Below are 12,727 nucleotides of genomic sequence, written 5' to 3' on the forward strand. Positions count from 1 at the left end.
TAGATAAATTAAAATAACAGTTTCGATTTCAAATTTTATGACTTGAAAACGTTTCTGTGTAGCTTGCTTTCTATAAGTATATCTAGAAATTATGTCATTTCCGGAATATGATTCCATAGGTATTCTATATTTTTTGACTATGACATTGTGGGAAATTGCTTTGTGACCCGAAAACGGATATTACTCCCTCCAGCCCAACCCCAAAAAGGTTTGGTAATCTCTGGAGAACTCAAGAGCACGTTTAAAGGTAACATAATCATACTTCTTTCAACCCACCACTACAACTGTTACGTTATTCTCGGATGATAACATTGAAAATTCAGAAAAATATTGATCATGCCCTATAGAAACTGGCCTAGTTAACTTTCATAGAAAACCAACAATATATATGAATTAAAGTAATTTTGAGATCGTAATCTGTTTCAGCAATACCCTCCCACATGCAAAAACACTATCAAAAATATATAGGAAATAAAGTAATTTTGAGATCAAAAATTATTTAAGCCATTTCCGGGACAAACTTTATATTCTACCACCCTCATTTAATCCAGAGTGATGCCAGATATTCTGCTAGTATATATTTGCACCCATCTCATTCAATCAGGCAACGTCTAGTAGTTGGCTAGTATATATTTGCACCTAACTAATTCAGTCCTGGGCGATGCTGAGTATTCTGCTAGTATATATTTCCACCTATCTCATTCAATCCCAGGCAATGCCGAGTATTCTGCTAGTATATACATGCATCTATTTTATTCAATCTTGGCGACTCTAGGTATTCTGCTAGTATATACATGCACTCACCCAAGCAACACCAGTTATTCTGCTAGTGTATATTTGTACCTATATAATTCAACCCGAGTGGCGCCGGGTATTTTGCTAGTATGTATTTCCAACAATCTCATTCAATCCCGGGCGATGCCAGGTATTCTGCTAGTATATATCTATCTCATTCAATCCCAGGTGACACCAGGTATTCTGTCAGTATATATTTCCACCTATTTCTTTCAATCCCGGTGACGCTGGATATTTTGCTAGTATATATTTCCACCTATCTCATTCAATCCCAGACGACGCCAGGTATTCTGTAAGTATATATTTTCACCTATCTCTTTCAATCCCGGTGATGCTGGGTATTCTGCTAGTATATATTTGCACCTATTTTATTCAATCCTGGGTGACGCCGGGTATTCTGCTAGTATATATTTCCACCTGCCTCATTCAATCCCGGGCGACGCTAGGTATTCTGCTAGTATATATTTCCACCTTTCTCACTGATAAAATATACATGAAATAATGTAATTTTGAGATCATAAACTGTTTCAGCCATTTCCAGCATTACTTGATTTATTTACGTGATTTTTGGAATGTTACAAATAAGCCCCTAGTGTGCACTTGATCCATTTTCCTGATTTTTTAAATAAGCAATTCATCTATGTGATTTTTGGAATATGACATCTTATGTCAATGTAGTACATCATAAATATATTATATGCATCTTTTTAATAGAAGATAATGTTAGGGAGGCAATTACGCTATATAATATGGTTACTTGGCCGTTTGGCTACGATCAAAGTGTAGTATCTGTTTTTAGAATTCAAGTGATCTCATCTTTCGCACCCCCCCCCTCCTAAACAAAGTTAGGATATCATATTGTAACTAATACTAAAAAGAAAATCGCCAGTGAAGTTATGAAAAATGGCGTCATTTCCAGTATCGGCTCATTGTAAAATCTATCGTTTTGTTTTGTAAACATAGTAACTCGTTTTTGGTTCTTCTTATCAGTAAATATCTTCAAGCATAATTTTTTTTTTTTTTTTTTCTTATCGTTTTTCATGATCCTTTGTTATTTTACTATTTTAAACCTGATAATCACGTTGGTACCATTTTTATAATTTGAAACTAAGTATTTTATTCTGTACTATATTGCCAACTTACCCACAATGAGTCCCTTAGTTAAAATATCGCCATTAAAGAGAGCTGACGTCATTTCCGCCGCCGTGAGTCAGCATTTTTTCAAATGTACATAAAAACATTGAAAATGATTAAAAGAACATAGAAATGTTAAAATATCGTGAAATTTTATGACCCTCCTTGCAGGAAACCTTCCAGTTAACCCACTTAGAATGAATCATATTGGCCAATTTTTCGATATTTTTCATCCAAAATTCTGACCTTTATAACGACACCAACTTTGTCATTATTTTCGCGTCTGCCAAAATTTTTGGGTGGACATACAAACACTGTTACTATATTAAATCACTATAATTGGTTTAGTTTACATTTCTGAATTTTGGAGGTGAGGATTGCTTATTCGTATTTCTTCGGATTACTGTTCTCGTCTTGAGTGTTAGTTGTACAACGTTTTAGTCGAAACGTTGTATCTTGTCGAATTAGAGAATCTTTCGGTTGAACTCAGGAATCTGCACAGAATTCCGAACAGAACCCTCATTCCATCAGCAATGACTGAGTAAAAAGTCTAGTAATTCACAAGTGTATTTTGAGTGTCGCCCACACTGAGGATTGAACCTTCAATCTCCAGAAGAGTGTAACTTACAACTGACTTTTATCAAGTAATTTAACCACTACGCCGCGGATCTGCAACGTTATAATACAGCACCTTTTTCGTTGTGGTATGATTGCAAAGAAACATCCATATTTTAATAAGATATATCATTCAAAAGAAAAGATAATTTTCTCGTCAATTTTTTTTTTTTTTCATTTTTTTTTTTTGTGTTTATAGATTATGCAATTACATAAGAACTCTTCAACATCCAAAGTTAGTAATTCTTTTCAAGTAAACTTTGTGTTTTCCAGTGAATAAGTAAGTGGAACTTGTCTCACCTTTGATATCGACGCTCATATCAAGTTTTACTTGGCAACAAAGAAAGAAACTTCTTCAACTTTACTATCCCATAATCAGACTAAATGCAGTTAACACTAGATTTATTTTTTACTCTTTTTCACCCCAAAACGAAGCGGATTACCACTTGGAACAAACGTGGCTACTATTTAGGATTATGTCTAACAGGGAATTGTGGGGAATTGAGTAGTGAAATCTATGTTCACATTACATCTAAACTTTACCAGGTCAGTACAGTTAGGGAAACAGGAAACAGAGAGGGAATTCCAAAGTTTAGCAGTCCGAGGGAAGAAACTATTAGAGTAGAAGACTTTTCAGCATCTAGAGAACTCAACAGTAAAAAGGTGAAATTTTGTTGATTGTCAGGTTAGTCAGGAGTGTGTACATCGAGGGGGCACAAGTGCTATGAGTTCATCAGAACACATTACATTTAAGTACTTGTAAAACAGGCACAGGGATGTGACATTGTGAGTACAGGATCTGATGACCTGGAAATCAGCTTTTTCCACTTCTTCCTCGAAATGTTGCTCATTTACTGTATTCCTTTCCGTTTCTTTTTTTTACCAAAATTGTTATGGTAAGCTATGTTGACCGTGTTCTGTTTTTTGCCTTTGTTAAACGGTTCTTCGTCGTTTGCTACAACATGTTCTGCATTTCCTCGTTTCTGACATAAATTATTTAGGAAATACAGAAGGGTTTACGAAACCTACGCATCTGGCCTATATAATGAAAAAAAAACAACAAATATTTAAAGACAGAGTGTAAATACATTTCTCTCTTAACAGGATAGGCTTCTGCATGCATTAATAAACACATTAATGTACTGCCCTGTACAGGGATTGAACTCGTAGCATTCAAATTGAGATGTTTTACCATATTCTATTATGACAAACACAGAGTATTCGTATAATAATATGCTAAGGCAACTTTCTGTCCATACATACATTATCACTTTCCATCTGTCTTGTATTGGTTGTCATCGTTCATGACGAATATAGCATTGGTATTGGTTGAATCTTTAAGCTGTTTTGTTTTTGTTTTTGTTTTTATATATATAGAGGAGTCATCACTTATCAAGGCCCGGAGACTACTCGAGGATAAGGTTTAATGAGTGTACAGTAGTCAATGGGACAATATTGTAGTAATTATTAGTAGTGGAAATTTGGTAAATTAGATTACTAAAGGGGACAGCTCATCAAGAACTTGTTGGACTTGAAGGTGACCAAATTGGAAAGCAGGCAAACGGAAGAGAATTCCACAGGTGTATAGTTCTAAGAAAGAAGCTTTGTTCATGGAATCTACGTGTAGGTTTAGGCACAGATAAAGAGCGGAGGAATTATTGATAATGGTTTCGATCAATCTAGATTATGCTTGGATTTTTAAAGCAGCTTTTCATACTAATCAATCACCCTTTAGCAATGTGAAAAGCTAATTGCAAATAAGGATTAATGAGATTGTCAGCTGAATGATGAAGAACATCATGAGAGGATTAAACACAATGAATGAAATCGGAAAGATTTGACAACTAAAGAAGACAGTTTGATAAGTATTTGACATTGGACTTGAACACGACCATATTGTAGCCTTCAAGGTCACAGTCTCTTGGTAACGTGTACCACTGCTGTGGCATGGGTAATCCTGGAGAATATTTCAAGTGCAGATTCTCTCATAAGTTAACACTGGTCTCATATGTTAAATTTCATATTGATTTTAAGTTTTTGACTTTGATTATTCATCTGACACTATTTTATATTTATTTGATTGGCATGCTTCCACTAGGCAACACCGGTTAACGGGTCCTGCTAGTGCCATATAAAGTTGATTATATAAAATCTTATGACACAACTATTTATTAGCCATTCGATTTCTTTGGCCAAGTTTTCGTTAAGTTAAAGTGTAATATTTTTTCTGATACTACAGTTCATCGTTTCTGTCCTTGATAAATGTTACGAAATCTCTCTAGACTGAGGCAATTTTTATTTTTGCACCTTTGATGGGAGCTGAATTTTCGTCACATTTAAAACCGGCCTTGTGTCTAACTCTGCGCTTGTGGGGGTTGGGGCAAAATAATTAGGGACTGTTATGTAATGTGTCTTTGTAAATGTATTTGTTAAATTTCTGTTCACAGATCAAGAATTATGGAATCACGCTTTCATCACGCTCAGGTTGTCATCTGCTTTTTGTGTTTACTCTTTTGTGGAAACCATTTTGCGCACGCAAGAATTAGTTTTGAGAAAGATCAGAGCATGGACTTCGAGTTTCCACCACGAATCGAGAGAGCCATTGATGACAAGATGCCTCAAGGTCATCTGAGACCACTTGGTAAGAAACTTTTATTCGCTATCTGTTTTCAAAGCATTGGGGAATCAATTTTTTTGTTTGTTTGTTTGTTTGTTTTTTTTACTCACGTTCAGGGCATATAAATTGGACATAAAGGGCTACTATTTGAGACCATACCTAGGAAAGATTAACAAGACGTTGGTTTACGTTACATTTAAACTTCTGCATATCAGTAGAGTCAGGAAAGGAGGTAGCAGGAAGGGAATTTCAAAGTCTAGCTGTTCGAGGGAAGAAACTATTAGAGTAGAAAGCCTTCTAACATTTAGGAACCGTGGTTAAGGGGGTGTGATTTTGTTGCTAAGTTGGTTTGTTGGGGATATGTACATTGAGGGGACACAAGTACAATGAGTTCATCAGAGCACATTTTATTAAAATACTTATAAAACAGGCCCATGGATGCAACATTTTGGCGATGGGACAGGGGTTGGAGCTTAGTTGATAAAGTTGGACTTATTAGATTGAAGGCTCTTTTTTGGACCCTATGCAAGAGGGAGAAACTAGTGGTAGATGCACCAGCCCAAATGTGGCAACATACTCCATGCATGGGCGAATGGTGGCCTTGTAGAGGTACAGGATACTATAAAGTGTTTTCTAGTATGATAGAGGAACCCACCTTTCTTGCAGCAGCCTTGGCAATGTCTTCAATGTATTTGTTTCAGTTCATATTGCCCGTGAATGTTAGACTGAGGAGTTTGAAGGAAGAATTCTCAGGTAGGGTGTTATTCGTCATGGATATCGGTAGTCGGAGAGGCTTCTTGTAATTGTTAAAGGACAGCAGCTTAGTCTTACCAGCATTGTTACAATCCATTTACGGTCCCATTCCACTACGGTCTGGAGGTCATTTTCTAATGATTCTGCCATTGTCTTAGAGTTGTGTATATCTGTTCTTCCCTCGTGCATCATAATCTGTTAAATGCTTGGCAGTGTCTTCACCTTATTTATATGCATTCAAATACAAACATGCCAATGAGAACAAAGTAACAACTCAAAAACAATGAAGTATGCAAATAAACATTTATTGATTATGAACCCGACTGGGTTTGCTATAAAATTATGTCCTAGAGAATGTGCCCAAAAAAGTCTGCAAATAATGTGTGTGTGTGTGTGTGTGTGTGTGTGTGTGTGTGTGTGTGTGTGTGTGTGTGAAAGTCTTATATACCAAATAGTGCTTGTGTGTTAGCGCATATGTGTTAAAAATGTGCCTTCAGAACAATTAGTAGGAAGGCAGAGAGAGAAAGATTGTCTGGCTGATGGATAAATGATATGTGCATCCCTTTTTATAATGTGGATCGTACTGCCTTCTACAATCATAAAAAGAGGAGATAATTCTAATCTTATGCTCTTTAGTGAATGTCTGTAAATGTATTGAGATAGGCTGGTAATACTCCACTATACATCATATTTTTATTTGCTATTCTTATTTTGTTTTAGCATTCCATTTTCTTCATAATTCATTTCTTCCGTTACCATTTTCGAATTTATTCAGAAAGTCACATGCATTTCGTTTAAAGTAATTATGGCTTGGTATGTAACGATCTCCTTATTTCGTCAATTGTCAGAAAGGCCAATAACAAATTGGATAAGACGGTTTATTTCAAGGGACACAACTCATATTGCAAGACATTTTGTACAATGAAATTCTTCAGTGTTGTCTTTTTTATTAGTGCAGTCATGAAATCGTTTATGAAATTCGCAATCCTGGCATTTTTAGCATTCCCTTTCCAAACCGATTGAACAATATACTTTTGAACTGTTTTGCTAACAGTTACAAAATGGTGTTTCTATATTATAATAACAAACAAATATTGAATTTCAATTAAGACAAGTGTTACCTATGTAATTGTCATGTCGCAAATAGTAACATATCCAAAAATTATGGAAAACGATAAAGTAGACAAATAAATTCATTAAAAACAGTTCGGAAAAGGGAAAAAAGAGTTTGATGAGGTTACATGCTTGGTCGGGCCCATTCGGTCATGTAACATAATCAAAAAAGGAAGTAACTCAGTTGAAAGCAGAAGGATTTATTCAGAAAACGAAAATAAACATAGCATATGCATAATTTTTTAATTTTTTAAAAATAACATTTTTAGCTGTTCGCATTTTTATTTATTTATATAAAAAATAACTGATTGAATTTGTGAGAAATTAAAAACTTAATTACCTCCCCTGTCGATTCTCCAATTCAAATCAAATTGTTAGATTTTACAAATGTCTTTTTTTTTTCATTAATAATTATTTTTCTACCATATCATTTTCTGTAATTTTTGGATATGTTACTATTTACCACATGACGATCACATAGTTACGATTTGCTTTACTTGAAATGCAATATTGTTTTGTTATTATAATATAGAAGCACCAAAAGAATAGACAAATAAATATATAAAAATATGTAGTGTAGCTGCGTGAATGCTGGTAGCTTTTTCATCAGCCAGAAACAACTCATAGTGCAAAATTCGTTTGTCATAAAAAAATATTAAAAATACTATTTTATTATTTGCCTTATGTGCGTGTGCCCAACCTAGAGAGGGTGAGCAGGAGGGGGCAGATTGAACAGTGAGTTTGTCTAATGTTGCTTGCTAGCTGCTTTCTGTCTGCTTGCTTGCCTTCCCTTCCCTTCTCTAACAGACGTTCCAACTCCGACAGCTGACTTATTCACCTCCAACAACATCAGTTTTGACAGCTTCACCCCCAATCATTCAGCGCATTTTGGCTACTGACTGTCACGCATGTGTGTGCGTATGTGCACAGCTTCAACACATGACAAATATATAAAAATAAATCGTTTGTTTTTTAGTCACATCATTGTATGTGTTTGGCTTCATTTTTTATTAAAAATTGAATTTTTCTTTGTGTCTTTCATTTATTGAATGACTATTCAGATATCTACACCAAATTTGTAAACAGTTTAAGTGGGTTATTATAAAACTGTTTTCTTTTGGATCAATGGCTTTGTACATCAATCATTCGTATCCAGTGTCAATATTTTATACTATTTTCAGTGTTTGAATCTCACACTGGAGAATCCTTTTTGTTATAGCGTTCGAATTCATTTCTAACTGATTTCGATCATCATCATGAACCGGAATAATGCATTTGTTTATTTTATATCTAATTGCAATTTAAAGTATATATATATATATATATATATATATATATATATATATATATATATATATATTATTTGGGGTAAACAGTTACATATGGTCGCTACAAATAGCCAAAAAGAAAAATCTTTCTTTTTGGCGTCGAAAGGTTCCAGGTCGCCTGATGAAGTCTCTTTGACTGAAACAGATGGCTATTTGTAGCGACCATATGTAACTGTTTACCCTAAATAATAAAAAAATATTTTGTTCTTTTTATTGAGCACTATTTAACAACCTCGTTGTCTTCATTAGTTCTGACTTTTGAACACCTCAAACCTGAATATATATATATATATATATATATATATATATATATATATATATATATATATTTTTACACAGTGATCACCACTTATCAAGGCCCGGAAGCCACTCAGGGATAAGGGTTATTGCAAGTACATTACGTTAGTGTGGAGATTTGATAAAGTGTTTACTTAAGGGGGCGGTTCATTAGGAATTTGTTAACATTGGACTTGAAGACATCCAAGTTGTAGTCCGGTGGGAAGCAGGCAGATATATATATATATGTTTATTATACAAACATTGTTGGTTACATGTGTGCATACATGTTTCAGTGGAATCTCAACTCAGAAAGACCTACTTTACCAGACCGAAAAAAGAAGCGATACTGAAACGAAAATCATGGTTCATTCATTTTGTATATAAAAAGGTGTGATTTAAATCCTGAAAGAAAGGAGGGGAGTAAAGTTTGTGAATGTAAGTAGTTGGGGTTAAGAGGAAGGTGTGGCAATATATATATACTTTTTTTCACTGGAACTGACAGGAAAGTTTGACAAACCCATTGTTGACCGGCACTTCAGCTAATATGATACATTTTTGATTATATATATGTCATATCAAATATGATACATTTTTTGATTATATATATATGTCATATCAAATATGTTCCTTTAAGTATTATACATACAATCGCTGAATGTAGATAATTTTCATTCGTCTTTCTTTTCTTTTTTTTTCTTTCAATACAGGCTACTGCAAAGAAGGTGGTCTCCCTCTACAGCTCTAGAAAATTATTCACACCTGAGAATGCTGTCTCTATAGAGATAACATTCTCAGGTCTAATGTTGTAAAACAAATCAACGTCCGTTTCGTTTATTAACATTTTATATAAAAAAAAGAAAGTTTATTTGCTTTTCTTGTTTCTACTCAACAATACTTCATGCATGCGTGACTGGTGTCTCTATAGAGAGACCATTCGCCCATGCATGGAGTATTGTTGCCACACATGAGCTGGTGCATTTACCACTAGTCTCAAATCTAATAGGTCTCACACTATCAGCTAATCACTAACCTCCGTCTCATCGCTACAATGTTTACAAGGACTTTAATGGGATTTGCTGTGCTTTGATGAACTCATAGCATTTGTGCCTCCTCGATGTACATACTCTCAACCAATCCGACAAGAAGCAAAATCCCACCCCTTTAGTGTGAGATCCCTAGATGGCGGAAAGTCTTCTGTTCTAAAAATTTTGATTTCCTCAGACTGCTAGATTTTGGAATTCCCTCCCTGTTTCCTGCTTCCCTGACTGTACTGACATGCAGAAGTTTAAAGTAATGTGAACAGACATCTTACTATTTAACTCCTCACAATCTCATGTTAGACATGATCTCAAATACTAGCTCCTTACATCCAAGTGGCAATATAACTTGTTTGGGGTGAAAAAGAGTGGAAAAACATTTTGAATAAAAAATATTTAAGGTTCTGAATTTTTTAGATGAGGGCTGATTGTTTATGTACTTGTTTTGATCGAACTATTGTTTCATTTTGTGTGTTAGTTGTGCAATATTTCAGTTGATGTAGCTTTCGATCGTCCTCAGGCACGTTGGTTGTTGTCTAGAAAAGAAAAGAGAAAAGTTACCGGCTCTGTAGATATTTTTGTATTCTTTGAGTTAGTCTCTATTTTATGGCTATGGTTTCGTATGTGTGAAAAAATTGGTTGACAAAGAGGAGGCAACTCTAATAAAGATCGACAGGGATTATCTTCCTTTCATCACAAAGGTGTAGAATTTAAAATAATTTTTTTAACTTGTAGAAAAAAAATTCTTTTCTAAATGCCTGAGGATGGTCAAAAGCCAATCTGACCAAAACGTACAAATAACGCTCAAGATGAGAACAATAGTCTGATTAATACAAGTAATATAAAGAAATATTTGTTTGTTTTTTTGGGGGGTTTTTGTCAACAAAAAAAAAACATTGAAAATATTTGTGTCTTTCTATTCTGCACGTGTAACATCACTAATTTGAAACCGCATTTCTTTAGGTTTTCAGCGTCACACGGACGGTCCAATAAGCAAATTCGAAGGCATGCCATCACCGGAAGTGTTTTACAAATATATTCATAACAATAAACCAGTACTTATGGCTGGAGCCATCGCAAATGTCACAGTCGAAAAAACGTGGGAAAAAGACGAATATTTGAAAGAAAAGTAAGTAAATGTTCTAAATTTTTATTTTATATAAATATGAATGTAAATATACAAAATACTAATCAGAATGGGCGTGATAAGTAGTTAAATGGATTAATCCTAATCTTATAAATACAAGACGAAATATTCCTTTGTTGGGGTTCGACTTCACCTGAGCTTTTTGGCCCCGGGTTGGCGATAAAATAAATAAGTTAACATGGCTACCACCATGTATGGACTTTAATGCAGTACACGCACAAACTCTTTCTCATCATACAGTCCTGTCTCTAATCTTTTGTGACGCACACTCCTACTACTAACTTCAAGGGGACAACTGGTGCTACCAGATCAGACTGTCTGAAGATATTGGCTTCCTGAGATGAAATGCACCTAACATTGATGCTTTTTGTTTTTCTACTTCCTTTTGCAAAACTTAATTATGTTCTGCAAGACCAAAACCAAAAACAACAACCAACCTTTTTCCCCTTTTTCCTTCTTCTCATTTCCCCTTTCTCTTTCTATCTCCTCCACTTCCTGACTGGTTTCCTGATTTAAAATGTACCAAACATCAATACTGTAACCCTTTTCCCTCTCCAATTGCAAAACTCATTCATGTTCTGCAGGACAGGCAACAAAAACGATAAAATCCACTATAAAACAACCAAACCAAACACTACAAACTAGTGATTGAAGATACAAAGAGCTTGAAGAATAAAAACAGTCTATAAAATAACTGGATGCAACATGAATACCATTTCTGAAATAACTGGATTCGGCATTAAATAACCTGAAAAGGATTGATATGCTGTAAAACAAAACAGCCAACCAAACCAAGGAGACAAATAATCTATCGTGGCTACAGACCATAACTTCAACACACACACATGAACTCTTTCCTCTTATAATAGGCCTGTCTAATTATTCATCAATGTCTTTACACAGAACTTGAATGCCTACTAGACACTGTCCTCGAGTGTCTAAGGTCTCTCTGTACAGGGGTTTGCCAGAACAATCTGGCAGGAGGATACTTTTTCCAAAGAAGTAAACCCTGACCAAATATTCAAAATCACATAGTATTCGCTGCCCAAATAAGATCTCCTCACTACGGCTACCCCAGAGCTTTTCCGAGGAATGGTGCACCTTCTCCAAGTGATGTTACCTCAAGTAATAGCACAACGCTAGATACTCCACCAGACTAGATAAATTCTTGCCCTGGAATCCAGTAAGACCAAGAGACCAAAATGAAAGACATACTACAACGTATAAAAATGGTTAATTGGGGAGAGGAAAATTATGTTCTCAATTTCTTTACTAACTCAGTGCTTGAGAGATAAAGAACTTTAATGGAACATTCGAATATCTATATATCTCATATAGACTTCAAGTGTTAGCCCCAGGTCGTGGGCCCCTTGATTTCTGAGAACTTCGACTGAAGTAAAATAAAACAACAAAAAAAGAACTTATAGAATAAGAGACAACGAAATGGAGTTTCATTCTATATTCAAATGCAACTTTATTTGAATGGCGACCTTTATGTTATTTTATTTCTATCCTTAAACACTATATTACCAGTAATTGTCTGTATTTTTGAGATGAGGTGTTTTCATTTATTGAGATTGTCGGACTGACTTCCTCATCTTGGTTGTTATAGCCACAACGTTTCGGCCATTTTGCCCTCCGGCCTTCATCAGGTGTTTTGTATCAAACCGGGGAACCGTTTGTTAGAAGTCTCAAACCCAACCCTTTATTATTATTACGGGGGTACCGTGTTCGGACTCCAGTTAGGCTCTGGGACATAGTTGCTGATTCTCTGTTTTGAATATTACTTTTCACTGCCTTCGTTCAGGATTAAACTCAGCACCTTTGGGTAACTGTAAACTTTGATACAACGTCTAGGACCACTAGGACATATGTCACAGTCATCTTCGTTAGTAGCATGTAAAAGAGA

The 12,727-nt window shown here is 35.0% G+C and overlaps 1 protein-coding gene across 1 annotated transcript in view; it reads left to right on the forward strand.

Annotated features, from left to right (window-relative positions):
- Nucleotides 1-12,727, forward strand: part of LOC145279600 (jumonji C domain-containing protein 5-like) — a 44,468-nt gene that overhangs the window by 4,049 nt on the left and 27,692 nt on the right. Inside the window, exons 2-3 of the mRNA XM_080130765.1 lie at nt 4,992-5,185; nt 10,635-10,800. Of these exons, the coding sequence (XP_079986891.1) occupies nt 5,002-5,185; nt 10,635-10,800 (350 nt within the window). The 5' untranslated portion in view covers nt 4,992-5,001. The remainder of the gene's footprint in view (nt 1-4,991; nt 5,186-10,634; nt 10,801-12,727) is intronic.

The sequence above is a fragment of the Euprymna scolopes genome, chromosome 7, assembly GCF_053919585.1.
Source record: "Euprymna scolopes isolate OS-2025 chromosome 7, ASM5391958v1, whole genome shotgun sequence".
Lineage (NCBI taxonomy): Eukaryota > Metazoa > Mollusca > Cephalopoda > Sepiida > Sepiolidae > Euprymna > Euprymna scolopes.